The 16348-nt window shown below is 46.1% G+C and overlaps 1 protein-coding gene and 1 non-coding gene across 3 annotated transcripts in view; one reads left to right on the top strand and one right to left on the bottom strand.

Annotated features, from left to right (window-relative positions):
• INTS3 (integrator complex subunit 3) overlaps nucleotides 1-16348 on the top strand; it is a 45031-nt gene that overhangs the window by 10555 nt on the left and 18128 nt on the right. For both annotated transcript variants that reach the window (XM_004026758.5, XM_019022935.4), the window contains exons 2-9: nucleotides 1045-1128; nucleotides 1679-1762; nucleotides 7343-7456; nucleotides 7665-7749; nucleotides 9076-9142; nucleotides 11496-11640; nucleotides 12682-12811; nucleotides 15053-15150. In XM_004026758.5, coding sequence (XP_004026807.1) covers nucleotides 1045-1128; nucleotides 1679-1762; nucleotides 7343-7456; nucleotides 7665-7749; nucleotides 9076-9142; nucleotides 11496-11640; nucleotides 12682-12811; nucleotides 15053-15150 — 807 coding nt within the window. The remainder of the gene's footprint in view (nucleotides 1-1044; nucleotides 1129-1678; nucleotides 1763-7342; nucleotides 7457-7664; nucleotides 7750-9075; nucleotides 9143-11495; nucleotides 11641-12681; nucleotides 12812-15052; nucleotides 15151-16348) is intronic.
• On the bottom strand, nucleotides 14535-14638 carry LOC115932413 (small nucleolar RNA U13). Its single transcript, XR_004068697.1, has one exon. It is a non-coding gene; the product is annotated as a small nucleolar RNA U13 (small nucleolar RNA).

The raw sequence follows: 16348 nt of genomic DNA, 5'->3' as shown, positions 1-16348 counted from the left end.
TTACAGGTGTGAACCACCACACCCGGCTAATTTTTGTATTTTTAGTAGAGACAGGGTTTCACCATGTTGGCCAGGCTGGTCTCGAACTCCTGACCTCGGGTGATCCGCCCACCTCAGCCTCCCAAAGTGCTGGGATTACAGGCGTGAGCCACTGCATCTGGCCTAAGTCCCTTTTATTTTATTTTCTTTATTAAAGTATATTTTTTTGAGACAGAGTCTCGCTCTGTCGCCCAGGCTGGAGTGCAGTGGCATGATGTCTGCTCACTGCAACCTCTGCCTCCCGGGTTCAAGCAATTCTCCTGCCTCAGCCTCCTCTTCCTGAGTAGCTGGGATTACAGGCGCACACCACCACGCCCGGCTAATTTTTTGTATTTTTAGTAGAGACGGAGTTTCACATGTTGTTCAGGCTGGTCTCGAACTCCTGACCTTGTGATCCGCCTGCCTCGGCCTCCCAAAGTGCTGGGATTACAGGTGTGAGCCATCGTGCCCGCCCTATTTTATTTTATTTTTTTGAGACAGGGTCTCGCTCTGTCACCCAGGCTGGAGTGCAATGGCGCGATCTCTGCTCACTGCTGCCTCTGCCTCCCGGGTTCCAGAGATTCTCCTGCCTCAGCCTCCCAGGTAGCTGGGATTACAGGTATGTGCCACTGCGCCTGGCTAATTTTTGTATTTTCTGTAGAGACGGGGTTTCACCATGTTGGCCAGGCTGGTCTTGAACTCCTGACCTCAGGTGATCTGCCCACCTCGGCCTCCTAAAGTGCTAGGATTAGAGGCATGAGCCACCACGCCTGGCCCTAAGTCTCTTAATATATGGGTTTCCCTCACTTTTTTCTTGCGATTTATGTGTTAAAGAAATCAGGTCACCTGTTTATGGTTTCCACATTTTAGATTTTGCTGGTTATACCCTCATGGTGACTTTATAAGTAAACTGGCAGTTAGATCAATGGGCATGATCAGGTTTGAATTGTTAAACTTTTAGGGGCCCAGAAGTATTTCCTAAGTGGTGTTATGACACACTGTTCATTTTTTCTCACCCCCTCCCAGAGATTGGAAAGGTGTATGAGCATTGTGACATCGATGACTGCTGGTGTCTCCGAGAGAGAAGCCAATGATGCCCTCAATGCGTATGTAAGTAGAATGCTGTCCCTGCAGCCACTGCTGCCGCTGTGAAAGTCTTGAAACATGGTCAAAAAGATGGAAAGACGAAGTGGTTGGGGGTAGGGGACTGAAATTCATCAAGTCTTGGCTCCCTGAATCAAATTTCTCAATTCTTCTCTCTTACTGTGGGAGCCTATCTCTTGGAGCCTTGGGCATCTTTCAGTACAGCTTTTTATTTTTATAGCAATGTGGTCTCGCTATGTTGCCCAGGCTGGAATGCAGTGATTGTTCACAGGCATGATTATAGTGCACTATAGCCTTGAACTTCTGGGCTCAAGCAATCCTTCTGCTTCAGCCTCTGGAGTAGTTGGGACTACAGGTGTGCACCACCACACCTGTCGTCCTTATTTCTCTTCTTTTTTTAAAAATCTCTTTTAAGAGAAGGAAATCATCAGATTTAAAAGTCGATTATTCTCCTTTGCATCTTCCTTAGGAGTCCCATGTTTTCTGGGAGAAACTGAGTTTGAGAACTTACTGCCTGTGAGTGACAACTAGTTTGTTTTCCTTTCTCACATTCCAGGTGTGCAAAGGCCTCCCCCAGCATGAAGAAATCTGCCTGGGCCTGTTTACTCTCATCCTCACTGAACCTGCCCAAGCCCAGAAGGTAAGGCACCCTGCTCTGGACCCATAAACCCTCCTCATATATGATCTGGGATATGGTGGAACTTACAGTTTAACTGGGGTAGTATGAGTCTTTCGACCAGAGCTGGATCACCTTGTTCTCCAAATATAGTTACAAGTCCCTTTTTACTCAGTGAATTGGTCATCCTCTGACTAAAGTCCTTTCTCTATCTCCAGATTCTGAAGCTAAATGGCAGTCATGAAAGTGAAAAAACAGAGTTTTAAATTTTAAATTTATGAGGCAAGGCTAAAAGGGTTGGGATTAAATCCAGGGAATAGAAGAGAACAATTGTAACCAAGTCCATGAGAGTTCTTATCCAGAAGAGCATGGCCTGTAGTTTGCAGATTCTGCCATTGGCAGGTGAATAGAAAGCAGGCTTAAAATTTTAGTAGGTAGGATTTAGATGAGGCAGCTTAATGTTACATGATTGATGCAGTAAATAATGTAGTGATTAGGAGAACACTGGAGTATACTGGAGTCAGACTTCCTGAGGAATATTGTATGAAAACTTGTCTGGGGTTCTTCACAAACTGAAGAGTCCCCTTTATGTGGAATGGTTCAAGTAGGTTCCCTCCTTGAGGTGAGGGACTAGGCAGGGTGATCTCTTTGAATTCTGTGAGATAACTTGGATGTCAGAGATGGTGTCATTTGTTCAAGGGGAACCAAAGGAAAATGATTTCCGGGGATAAGAACAGGATGCTCATGGTTCCTTGGCATAGCTGCTTGAATTAACCTCAAGGGAAGGATTTATGGGCATGGGAAACTGATCTGTTTGTACTTCTGATGCCAGCTGGAATAGGGTCTGGGGTGAGGATAGGCAGTGAGGCAGCAAGTATTCACAAATTCTTGGTTTCCCAGGAAAGCCAAGCCCATTCTGGGCTGGGACCTTGTCGAGTTAAATTGCTGTTTCATTTTTATACTGAATTTATCATCAAGATCCTTGAAGACAAATCAATGTTTCCAGTTGGGTGGTTTTAAAGAGTGATATGATCCAGTCCAGCACATCCATTTTAAAGAAATTGTTGGCAAAGATGAGAGTGGATGGGATGGAGTTAAAGTTTAACTTCCTCTTGTGTGGGTTTTTTAATCTTTGTGTGTGTGTGTGTGTGTGTGTGTGTGCGCGTGCCCATCATTGGCTGTGTGTGGGTTTTTATAAATACCATTCAAATTCCATTTAGTCATCTCAGTGCAAATTAGTCTTGCCTGCTGGGAAGTTTTGTTTGTTTGTTTCAGGTGATCTGAACCAACCTGGGTAAATCAGTAAACCTAAGTGAAGGGGGCAGAGTATGTGTGGTATTTCTAGCTCTTTGCCTGGCCTATCAGTAAGAGGCCACTGGGTTCTGCAGTGTAAATGCTTATTATGTCATGAATTTGGCCATCCAGACACAACAAGAGACTAGAGTATCTCCTCTTCTTTTTGCCCTATAACAGCCCCATGTGGGAGGCCCAGGCCCTCTGGGGAAGTGAAGCATTTGCCTCGGGTCTCATAGCTGGTTGACACCTTTGCTAGCATTCATGTTCACATGCTAAAAGTTTCCAAGTAAATCCCCTACCTGTGAGCCTTCCTGGGCCGAGCCTCCAGGTCAGGCCTCTTCAGACAAAGGCAGTAAAGACAGAATTAGGAGGACACAGTTTCAGGCGGGTGAGGAACTGTCAAGTAGTGACTCATTCAGAGACCTTGAGCCAGGTCAGAGCATGGTGGAAGAATTAGTGACGTATCTCCCTAGAGCTTTGCTCCTTCTCCCTAAAAAGGTGATTATTTTGTAAAAATACTTCTGTCCTACAGAAGTTTTAGGTGGGAGTTACTGATGAGGACTGATTGTAATGCATCATTTTAGGCTTCAGCTTAAAGCAATGGGACTGTTTTCTAAGGATTTGTATTTGGGGTTAATTCTGCCTTTGGAACAGAAACCTCAGGATGTATTTGAGATTTAGTTGTTCTTGAATCTCCATGGGCTGAGATGGGAAGTGGATATGGTGGAGAAGTGTGGAAACTGAGTCTTGAACAAATAGAATACTGCTATAAGGAAGGTTGAGCTGAGGAGCCTCTGTTAGTACTGGCAGGCAGGTTCAAGGAGTTAGGGCCAACTCTCTGGGACTTAGTGGGTGGGATTAGGATGGATTGAACAGGTGAACAAGAGAATTCAGTTAAGGAGAAAGCAGGTCAGTATTGGGAAAGAGTAGAGGATGCATGGGGTGGATTTTGTCTCACTTGTACCTTCTTGATTTGCATCAGCCCTCTTGGCAGCTCTTAGGAATGTTTATATCCTTTGAGTTTATTTATTTTCTATTTGGTGTCTGAACTAAACAGCTGGGAGCAGGCCTGGCTGGGGAACTGTGGCAAGGAGGGAGGCTAAGGTAGAGTCCTAAGCTGTGCAGGTGCTGGCAGTCAATAGATAAAGGTAATGGGAAAGGGTCTAATGTCAAGGTCTGTCTTCATCAAAGGGTCAAGGACTCAGGCCCAGGCAGCTCTTGGTCTAGGTATTTCTCCCAGCAGGCAGCTCTAGAAAGAAGCTTGGGGGCTCTGGGGCCTAGGCTGACACATCACTGCTCTTGACACATTCAGGATAGATGCCATCCAGTCACCAGTCACTTTTACTTTTCTTTGAGACTCTCCACTTCTCTTTTCCTCACTGAGGGTGTGCATGTGTGTGTGTGTGTGTGTGTGTGTGTGTGTGTGTGTGTGTGTGTTTCATCTGCTGCTTTTCCAAGCTGGTCAGCAAACCGACACAGAGGTCGGTAACACAACTGGCAGCCTTAGGTGTATGAAACTCTCGGTTCTCATTTGTTACCAGCAGTTGTGGTTAGTAAAGATCCCAGATGGAACATGGAACTAGGCAGACAGTATCTGCTGTCTTCATCTGACCCTGTATCTCCTGAGAGAACTTGTCCTGCTTCCCTGTCCTGAGTCTGTTCTGCATTCATTTGAACAACAAGGTTCTTCTCTAGTTAGTAATGTCTGTCTTTGGCCTGACACAGATTTTCCCTCTGCCTCTACTTGCTTTGTCCTCTGCCCATTCTGTGACTTATCTCCAGGGGAGGGTCCAGGACTTAACTATCAATATTTGACAGTAATTCACTGGGACGCTTCATCTCTTTCTTGTTTCCTTATTTGTTTTTTTGGTCTCCCAACCATCAACCATCCCCCAGAGGGAGTCCTTCTCTTTTGGGGATGAAGTTTATGGCACATGGAGGATCTCTAACTGTGGGTATTTTCATCATCAGTTGGTTTGACTTAACGACAATAGAGGCAGAAGGAAGTGACAATAGCTAATCTGTTAGGAGTCTCTCAAGGCCAGAGAGCAGATGGTACTGAGGGGTACATCTCTTTTGAATGCATAGGATGAAAGAGTTTAGAAATGTTGCTGCACGGAGTGGCTCATGCCTGTAATCCCAGTGTTTTGGGAGGTCAAGACAGGAGAAAGGTAGAGTCTCAAAACTATTACAAACTCATACCGCTATTCCCAGCAGCCTCTTCTGGTTATTTCTAACGTTGATACAAGAGGTGGTTAAGCATGTTATTATAGAATTGGAGTGCCTGGATTTGAATCCTGGTTCTTCCTCTAATCTCTTATGTCATCTGGGGCAAATAACTTTTAAGCTCTCCATGCCTATTTCCTCATCTGTAAAAATAATAATTATAATAAGTAGTACTATTTTAAAAGGTTATGTATATCAAATGTAGTAATATATATATATAATTGTTGTTGATGCCATCCTTGCTGTATTATTGCTTGCTATAGTATAACAACATCCTTGCTGTACTTTTTTTTTTTTTTTTGAGACAGGGTCTGTCTGTCACCCAGGCTGGAGTGCAGTGGTACGATCTTGGCTAACTGCAACCTCCACCTCCTGGGTTCAAGTGATCCTCCCGCCTCAGCCTCCGTTGTAGTTGGGACTACAGGCATGTGCCACCACACCTAGCTAATTTTTGTATTTTTAGTAGAGATGGAGTTTCACCATGTTGGCCAGGGTGGTCTCGAACTCCTGACCTCAGGTGATCCACCCACCTCGGCCTCCCAAATAGTGCTGGGATTACAAGCATGAGCCACCATACCCGGCCCTTGCTATACTATATGATTATTATTGTTGATGCCATCCTTGCTACTGGTCTTCAGAGGTTGTGGGAAGCTACCTGCCTAGTTTCTACTCTTTCTGATGAGATCCTGACAGGATAGAACTCAGCAGGCTAAGGAAGTTGCTAATGAGGCCCCCTAAGGTATTCCTCCCGGAGTCTGGTCTCACAATAGAGACAGAGTGAAAAAAAAAAAAAAAACTAAGGGGGGAAGGGAAGCAATAATCTCACAGAAGAAATTAGCATGCCCTCCCTTACCTCCCCCAGGATTTGGTATGCTGAAGCACCTTTCCTTTTTCAATAAGTGGCAGAAGGAAAGGGCATCGCAGATAAAAGAATAAAGATATTTAGTTCAACTGGGTATGGTGGCTCGTGCCTGTAATTCCAGCTACTGAGGAGGCCGAGGTGGGAGAATCACTTGAGGCCAAGAGTTTCAGCCTAGGGAACATAGTGAGACCTTGTCTCTAGAAAAAACTGTTTTAAAAATTATCTGGGCGTGGTGGTGCATGCCTGTAGTACCAGCTACTCAGAGGTTCGAAGCTGCAGTGAGCTATGATCATGCCACTGCACTCCAGCCCAGGCAACAGAGTAAGACCCCAAGTATAAAAAAACTAAAAATTCAAAAAAATTTCAGTTTTGGTTCTGTCCTTAACTGTCTAGGGCCCTGCCCTGGATCTTCTTCCCTTACTACTCCCTTTGCTGTATCTGACTGGGTCAGTACTGGTCTAAAAACCTCTTTGGGATCCTTTTTGGCTTGTTCAACCAAACCCATTTTGCAGTGACCTTTTACTGACTGGCAGATGAAAAGCAGATGGCCTCCACCTGGTTTTGCTCAGCCTGTGGCATCAAACAGTATGACAGTTCCTAAGAGGGGAAGTGGGGGGGACAGGGATAGTACTAGGAGCCTTGCCCAGCAGGCTTTTCTCTCCCCTGCCCCCGAGACAGAGTTTCGCTCTGTCGCCCAGGCTAGACACAGGCTAGAGTGCAGTGGCGCAATCTCCACTCACTGCAAACTCTGCCTCCCGGGCTCACGCCATTCTCCTGCCTCAGCCTCCCGAGCAGCAGGGACTACAGGTGCCCGCCACCGCGCCCGGCTAATTTTTTTGTATTTTTAGTAGAGACAGGGTTTCACCGTGTTAGCCAGGATGGTCTCGATCTCCTGACCTCGTGATCCACCCGCCTTGGCCTCCCAAAGTGCTGGGATTACAGGCGTGAGCCACTGCACCTGGCTGCCCAGCAGGCTTTTCTGCCTCATTAAAGGATAACCAGTATCTTTTCCCCACTCTGTGTAACAGAACAAGGGATAGGTTGGGAATGCAGGACCCCTGTGGAAAGAAAGTGTCCAGAATGAAAAGTATTTCATTGCTACTCGGTGTCTTATTGGTGTTATTTAAGTTTAAGGGATTAGAGGGCAAGGGGTCCACTGTGGGTGGGGTGAGGACCTTATCCTCGGCTTGCTGGCTGATCACAAACTTTACTTCTCACAGTGTTACCGGGACTTAGCTCTGGTGAGTCGTGATGGCATGAATATTGTCCTGAATAAAATCAACCAGATACTTATGGAGAAGTACCTGAAGCTGCAGGATACCTGCCGTACTCAGGTAAGGCCAGAAGGAAAAGACAAGATCCAGCTCAAAGACAGAGGATGGATCTTCTCTCTGTCAGGAATGGGAAAGAGGAATCAGGGCTAACACACCCCTATCATTGTGTGTCTAAATTGTAATGTGCTCCTTTCAGTTGTAATTGAATTAGCTCCCTTCTCAAACTCACAGTTCCTGCTCTTCATCTGTTTTTCCCTCTTTCCTTTAGTTGGTGTGGTTGGTACGGGAACTGGTGAAGAGTGGGGTTCTGGGAGCCGATGGTGTTTGTATGACGTTTATGAAGCAGATTGCAGGTGAGTTTGATGGCAGGAGCATAAAGAAGAAAGGAGGAGAGCCCAGAGACTAAATAGAGACAATGGAGAATGATTTAAGTGCCAAAGGGATGGAATTCTTGGATTGCTTAGACTGTTTCCTTCTGATACAGACATCTTCTGGCCACATATGTTGTAGAAATAAATTGATTGAAAAATCATGGGGGGCCTTTTAAAGCAGTAAGTCTTGCCTCATTTTCTTTCCTGCTAAACCCAGGGCTTGACAGAATATTTGGCCTATTTTAGCCAGTCCTCACTCTGAGATTTTATAGCATTTCAGAGCAGGAAGAAATGGGGAGAGAAGTGAGGGCAAATAATTTGTTCCCAAGTCCCTGTGCTTTCAGAAACCTAGACATCTTTCCTGGCTCCACCCCCATTATCTGAACGCTTGCTCCCTAATAATTAAGCCCTTTACTGGGGCCAGAATGAGGGACAAACTATGTCACAGAACAGACCCTGACATTTAGGTTTTATTCTCATCTTGGCATCGGTGACATCTGTCTGAGCCATCGCATATTCAAGCGGCTACTCCCAAGATTGCATGTGTTTGTTTAAAAGTGACCTGCTACTACCTCACCATTAGCCCACTGGGACTTGCTTCCTCTTTAAAATTTTATGTAACACTGATGCTCCTGTTTTGATGTGTATGAACCTTAATCTATGTGATATGTGACTTTGTGAACATTGAATTTTTTAATTGAGACCCGGGGCAAGGCATAGTTGTGGCTATTTTTATCCTCTTTCCTGGCACTTCTTCCCTGTTTGGCACTTCCAGCCCCTGCTTCTTATCCCAAGACTGGTATGGCATTGCTGTGTGTTAATTCTGCCCCACAAAGTTTCATAGCAAGCACTGAAGACTGTTACCTGGAAATAAGAAACTCTTGGCCTGTTGGGGGCCTCAGTGCAGGACTCAGGACATCCAGTTGCTAGACTGCAGCTGTTGTCAGCCACCTGTACTTCTCAGGCTCTATCTGAGATATCATCCTTTCTTTCCAACTGTGGGCTTCTTATATCTACTTCTCAGACGTTCATTTTCAAGGGCCAAAATGTTCCCACTCCAACTCACAATCTGTGGGAAAGTAGCAGCTCTGGTTTCTAGAAAAATTCAGAACCTTCCCTTTCCTTCTTTCTGGAGGCAAAGGGTGAAACTTTAAAGCCTGACAGAACAGAAGGCAGTTTATCTCAGCAGTGAAGGGATGGCAGTAATGGGATGGCAGTCAGGGTGGACCAGCAGAATGGGTGAAGAGATGTATTGGACTGGCTGACTTGCTAATCGGAGCTATTCTTTTTTTCCCCTTTTGAAATCAGGTGGAGATGTTACAGCCAAAAATATCTGGTTGGCAGAAAGTGTTCTGGATATCCTGACAGAGCAAAGGTAGCATCCACCACGAAGGGTGGGGTATAGGCCAGATAATGGCCATTAGGAGTGTGGGTGTGGGAAATGGGGATGAAAGGATTGTGTGGCCCAAGAACACCTTAAGTTAGAGAGGGGGAGGCAAGGAGAGGGAGAGACAAGTGTATTGTTGGCAAGTGAAGAAATTAATGCCCAAGGAATGAAGGAATGGGAAAGAGGTCTTTGCCAAAATATCGCATAGCCCAGAAAAACTGGCTTCATCTGATAAGGGTTTATTTTTTGATCCAGACCTCCTTGGAATGTTTATCTTAGGGGGAAGCTGGGGAGGAATGAGCTCAGTAGAATTGGGCCAGCCAAACAACCACGCCTGGCAGGTATCCTTTTCTCCCCTGCAAGCTTCTCCATCCAACCCATGCTCTTTTTGAAGTGGCACAGGGGCCAGTTGGGGTGGAGCAGGTAATAGAGATTAGTGAATCCTGCTGGAGTTTGCATATAGGGTTTGGAGGTTCCAGTGGTAGAGGGTGCATCAGGGGGTACATATTGGGCTTTCTGGCTGATTCTTTCCCTTATCCATCAAAATAAAGGGCCAGAAATTTTATGAGGGCTATTCCACATCTGAACTTGTTTGGAGGTGAGGCTTTCCCCTTGGTTTCAGTCTTCCTCTTGCTTGACTTCTAAGTCTCTTTTCTGATTGAGGACACCATAGTAGTCAAATGATTGAGAGGGCTAATAGTGTCCATACTATCTGTAGTTCAGAAGAATGGACCTCCTCCCACTGTTCACACTTGTGGAAGAGATGGCTGTGTGCTGTGCTCTGCCCAGGTCTGAGAGCCCTGCCCTGTCTGCTGTGCAGTGCCACCTAGTGCTCTGGGCACGGATGTGCAGCCACATCTGGGCCTGGAGCCACTTCTGTTATTGGTGTCATTGCACTAACACGTGGGATCCTAACAGTCTCTTCTTACCAGTTCTCTGCTTTTCCTAGGTCTTTGTTCCTTTTTACTGTCCTGGGTCAGGGGGCCTTTCAACTCTTTTTTTCTCTTTATTATGCCATTCCAGGATTCAGGTAATTTCGTTACCTTTGCTAGCAATCTTTCTAAAAAGTGATTTTTCTTATTTTATTCGTGGTACCAAATACGTCCTGTCCCCATACCTTAAAGCTGAATTTCCTGTACAGGCATCAGATAACAGCCAGATAACTGCCCTGTTTTCTACCCTCCAAAAAACTTACATCTTTAGGTGAAAGTCAATACCTAGAAATTTAAAACTGTGTCCTCTCCTACACCCTCCTTCTCACTCCCTTCCAAATGTTTCTAGGGCTGTGGAGTTAAAAGGTAGCAGGTAGGGGAGGAAATGTTCCCCAGTAACCTTGGCTAGTGTATCCATTCTGTGAAAAGAAAAGGCCACAGAGTCTTTTAATTAGGTGGCTTGAGTAGTTTTCCGGAATCAGGATGTGGCCTGCTTGGACTAATTAAACACCATGTCATCTTCCTGCAGTTCCCTGCCTTCCAACAGGGGTGCCAAAGCCATTACAAATTGTTTGCTGGGAGGAGACAGCGTCTCAATTTTGTCACTTAGAGACAGGATTAGAGTTTTAGGAATATCCCCACTGTGTCTTTCTCTCTACTCCTTTTAAAGCAACTGGGAACAAATCTTTCATTACCCCCTTTTTCCTCAGGGATATTCTGAAACTCATGGGAAAAGGAGTTTGCCACCCAAAATGGGGTTCTTTTTTTCAGGTTGTGATTTAGTTCAGGTGACTCATTGTGTGGGAGTGGGGACTTGTTGTGTATCAGTGACTAGATAGAGCCAGGGAAAGGTCTGTGGCATGGTGAGCTGCTAATGATAAGCAGACTGAGCTAGCACAGTATGTTCTCAAAACTCCAGGTCCTGAAAGGGTCTTGGCAGTCCCCACATGTTCTTGCACCACACTTAAGAACCGCTGACTTAGGGACACTTACCCAGCTTTTCCCCATAGTCTGACCTGGGTAGATACTGTGGTTAATTCTGTCCCTAGTACCTCACATGTTGCTTGGCACATGATAGGCACTCAGTAAATGTTTGAATGAATGAGTCAACAAAGAGAGTTATTTTCTTGGAAGCTAAGTAGTTAGGTGGTAAAAAGAGATTGCTTTCATTTGGCACTTATCTTTATAGGCACTTGGAAGAGAAAATTAGGATGTTGTCCGTAGCTTAGCCAGTTGATAGTCCAAGATAGATACTAGCATGAGTGAGCAAGCAAAAAATCAAAGCATCTACTCCCAGTGTCAAATCATCAATTATTTCTGAGGCACTGTAGCCAAGCCCAAGAAGGGTGAATTGGGAGGGTGAATAGTTCTAGGCAGAGCATAGGAGCCAGTGTGTTTCCTCCCTGCAGGGAGTGGGTCCTGAAGAGCAGCATCCTCATTGCCATGGCTGTTTACACGTACCTCCGCCTCATCGTGGACCACCATGGGACTGCCCAGCTCCAGGCCCTGCGACAGAAGGAAGTAGACTTCTGCATCTCACTGCTTCGGGAACGGGTGAGGGAACAGGACAAAAATAATGTGGGGAAGTGAGACTCAGGCTAAGATACCTCTGGAGGTTTATGCAGTGGAGTCAGAAATACCTTGTTAGAGATGAAGGTGCGTCAAGATCTGGTGTTTTCCATCATTCATCAACAGATGGGGGTAGAAAGGAGGGGGAGTTAGTGTAAAATAGCCCTAATTCCTAGAAATGCTACCTGTTAAGCTGGCATCTTTGGGATTTCCCTGGTCAGCTTCAAGGATACTGTTGTACACCACAGACATAAGCTGTCCTTGTGTGCCTACCATGACACAGTCCCCCACCTACTCTCCTGGGTAATTCCCATGGTCTAGTGGGATTATGAATTGTCCTCTATCAGACCTCCCATGTGGCAATTAAAATTTTTTTTTACTTTTTATTTTTGTAGATACTGGGCCTTGCTTTGTTGCACAGGCTGATCTCAAACTCCTGGCCTCAAGTGATCCTCCCACCTCAGTCTCCCAAAGTGTTGGGATTATAGGCGTGAGCCACTCTGCCCAGCCTAAAATTAATGTTAGATAAAAAGTTAAAATTCACTTCTCTAGTTGCATTAGCTACACGTTGCTAATGGGTTTCGTTTAGACTACACAGATACAGACATTTCTACCACAGAATCGGACCCACAGAATTAGATACTGCAGAATTTTGTTAGACAAAATGAGTTTGAGGTTAGGGTTTCTGGGGCTCAACTTGCCAGTCCCATCCTTTTGAAACTTTAATCTTCCTTGAACTGGACTGAAACAGTTCTGAGTGGAGAGGGAGGTAGATTAATGTGAAAGCCAGCAGGGCTTCAGCACTTCCCACTAACCTCTCATCCTTGATATCAGTCCCCAGCTTCCAGCTCTCTTCCCCCGAACAGCTAGGAGCCAATCCTTTGGTTCCAGAAGAAATCATATAGTTTCTTCAACCCTCTTTCCTTCCCTCCCTAGAACATGTTGTTCCTTTGTCCTCCCTCCAGCAGGTAAACAATCCATGTTTTTATTCTCTTTCCTGTCCCCCACTTCCTCTTCCCTGTCAAGTTCATGGAATGTCTGATGATTGGTCGGGATCTCGTAAGACTACTTCAGAATGTTGCTAGGATACCAGAATTTGAACTGCTTTGGAAAGATATTATCCATAATCCTCAGGCCTTGAGTCCTCAGTTCACAGGTAAGTAGGGTCTTAGGCATCCTGTCCTTGAGAGCTGGGAGTTCAATGTGTATGTCTTGCTTGAATCAAGAAGGTAGAGGTTGGTGGGTAGGAGAGTCTTTGGTGGTCAGATTTAGGAAGCTTGGGACAGGGCAAGCTTTGCCAAGTACAACTGCGAATGGCAGAGGTACAGAACAATTCATGTAGTTCCTAGACAGCCCCTACTTGGCAGACTCCAGCTGCCACATTACTACTAAGAAAAAAGTAAGACAGAGAACTGTAGTCCTCCTCCCCTCTTCCTGGCAGCTCCTTGGCTCAGGAGGTGAGCCAGTGGCCAGTGTTCAGCTTCACGGAGTCTAGCAGGGGAGTCAGAGGTCAACTCGTGAGACTGAGTCAGTAGAGGGCTGGAATTAGTCCTGTAAGAGAAGGCCCCTCCCTGGGAACAGTCTTGCCTTGAATTCCAAGGATCCAGCTTGGGCAAAATCCACTTTGGAGGAGGGAGTCTCCGTGTGCCTCCCCCCGACAAGGTCCTTTTTATATCCCTTTCCCCTTCCCAGGGTCCTGCTATGTTCTGAACAATAACTGTACAGCTTTGCTCCCCACCCCACCTCAACACACACGTGCTTGTGATCGTGCATGCACCCCCTCCCCTCCTACACACACACACACACACACACACACACACACACACACACTCACTCTGAAGGCAGTTGTCCAGGACCTGGGAAGTCAGGAAAGAAGAAAGTGCTGGAAATTGTAGTACTCTTATATTGAACATCTATTTCATTGCTTTAAGTGCCTCCACTGTGTTAGACAAACATGTGTTACCTCATTTAATCTTCTGGACAGCCCTATGAGTATTTTAGTTTCTACATTTATACATAAAGAAACTGAGGTTTGAGGCCAGGCGCGATGGCTCACACCTGTAATCCCAGCACTTTGGGAGGCCGAGGCGGGCGGATCACGGGGTCAAGAGATCAAGACCATCCTGGGCAACATGGTGAAACCCTGTCTATACTAAAAATGCAAAAATTAGCTGGGCATGGTGGCACGTGCCTGTATTCCCAGCTATTCGGGAGGCTGAGGCAAGAGAATCGCTTGAACCCAGGAGGTGGAGTTTGCAGTAAGCCGAGATCGTGCCACTGCACTCCACCCTGGCGACAGAGTAAGACTCTGTCCCAAAAAAAAAAAAAAAGAAAAGAAAAGAAACTGAGGTTTAAGGAGATGAAGTAATTTGCCCAAGGCTGTACAACTGGTAGGTTAGGTGACAGAGGCAGGTCTCTTTTTTTTTTTTTGAGACGGAGTCTTGCTGTGTCCCTCAGGCTGGAGTGCAATGGCGTGATCTCAGCTCACTGCAACCTCCGCCTCCTGGGTTCAAGCGGTTCTCCCGCCTCAGCCTCCCAGGTAGCTGGGATTACAGGCACCCGCCATCATGCCCAGGTAAATGTTGTATTTTTGTAGAGATGGAGTTTCACCATGTTGGCCAGGCTGGTCTTGAACTCCTGACCTCAAGCAATCCACCTGCCTTGGCCTCCCAAAGTGCTGAGATTACAGGCGTGAGCCACCGCACCTGGCCTCTTTTTTTTTTTTTTTTTCTGTTTTTTAAGATGGGGTGTCACCATGTTGCCAAGGCTGGTCTCGAACTCGTAGGCTCAAGGGAGCCACCTGCCTCGGCCTCCCAAGGTGCTAGGATTACAGGTGTGAGCCACCATGCCTGGTCTTTTAAATTATTTTTGTTCTCTCATGTCAGGCAGGTAATGTGGGGACATGGTAACAAGGTTTGAGGGAGGCACATCTCACGCATGAGTGTGAAAAACCAATAATCATGCTTATGAGCTACAATAGGATCTGGATCCACATGTTTCTGACTCCAGGGCTCATGCTCATGCCACAAATAACATTGATTCCAGGACCCAAGGATGGGATCATCAGGAGCAGGAAATGCAGCCAGGGTTTCCCATATTTTTCCCTTAACTTTCCCATCTGTTACCAGTGGGAATCATGTGAGTAGGAGGCTCTGGAAGACCAGCAGAAGACAGGAAATAATATAGCTGGGTCCTGGGGATAGTGGTTGTTTGGAGCAGAACACGTAAGTGCTGGCTGGAATCCCCACCTGTGCTTGACCTCCCTTGGTCTTGTCTTGGAATTTCTCCGTGAGCAAGACTACTGGCCATCAGTACCTGGCCCAGGTTCCCAACATGCCTTTCATTCTTTCTGGTCCTCAGGCTTCCTCTTTTCTCTTCCCTTCCACATTTGATTCAGGTATCCTACAGCTTCTTCAGTCAAGAACATCCCGAAAATTCCTAGCATGTCGTCTAACCCCGGACATGGAGACTAAACTCCTCTTCATGACATCCCGGGTAAGCTAAGGTGTTGCAGCAAGAGAAGAGGTCACACGCTGGCTGGGCTTCTTGCTTCGGTCTGTGGAGCTGTTACCATTGTTTACTAACCAGTAGAATGGTGGCTAAATGATCGTACCTGATCTACCTGGCTACTGGCTTCTTTGTCCTTTATTCATTCTGTGCCTACATATTGAGCATGGTGCTAAGGATTGGGGGTACACTGTCGAATAAGAGAGATACAGTTCCAGCTGTTGTGAAGCTTTTAGTTTATCGAAAGTAGTCACTAAACCAATAATTATATAGAAATACTAGTATCATTTACAAGTGTGAAATATTCTATAAAGGGGAGAGTGAAAGTGTTCACGCTAAGAAACCCACGATTGCTCCAGGAGAACCATGAGGTCTCAGGAAGAAAGCTATGTATGTTTCCAGACTTGACTGAATAATGGCAGAATTACTTGAGCATGTTTAAGATGCAGCTTCCTGGATCCCACTCTCCTAGATAATTTGATTGAGGAATTTGTGGGGTTTTTTTTTTGGTTTTGTTTGTTTGTATTTTGAGATGGAGTTTCGTTCTTGTTGCCCAGGCTAGAGTGCAGTGGCGCGATCTCGGCTCTCCGCAGCCTCCGCCTGTTGGGTTCAAGTGATTCTCCTGCCTCAACCTCCCGAGTAGCTAGGATTACAGGCATGCACCACACCTGGCAAATTTTGTATTTTTAATAGAGACGGGATTTTTCCATGTTGGTCAGGCTGGTCTCGAACTTCCGACCTCAGGTGATCCACCTGCCTCAGCCTCCCAAAGTGCTGGGATTACAGGCGTGAGCCACTGCACCCAGCCAGAATCTGTTTTTAGCAGACTTCCCAGGCCATTCCTCTGCGGCCAGTCTGGCTGTCAAGAACTGCTTTCCTAATCAGCTTTCCCAAGTCACCCAGAATAATTGTCCAGGTCTGTGTTCTACTGTGTGGTAGCCACCAGCCATGTGTTGCCATTTAAATGTAAGTTAGTCTGCAGGACTAGGTATGATAAAAATTCTTGGCCGGGCGCAGTGGCTTATGCCTGTAATCCCAGCACTTTGGGAGGCCAAGGTGGGCAGATCACTTGAGATCAGGAGTTTGGGACCAGCCTGGCCAACGTGGTGAAACCCCTTCTCTACTAAAAATACAAACATTTCACTGGGCGTGGTGGCACACGCCTGTAATCCCAGCTACTTGGGAG

The sequence above is a fragment of the Gorilla gorilla genome, chromosome 1, assembly GCF_029281585.2.
Source record: "Gorilla gorilla gorilla isolate KB3781 chromosome 1, NHGRI_mGorGor1-v2.1_pri, whole genome shotgun sequence".
NCBI classification, from domain to species: domain Eukaryota; kingdom Metazoa; phylum Chordata; class Mammalia; order Primates; family Hominidae; genus Gorilla; species Gorilla gorilla.
Note: the sequence above shows the minus strand (reverse complement) of the source record. Positions and strands in the feature narration are given on the sequence as shown.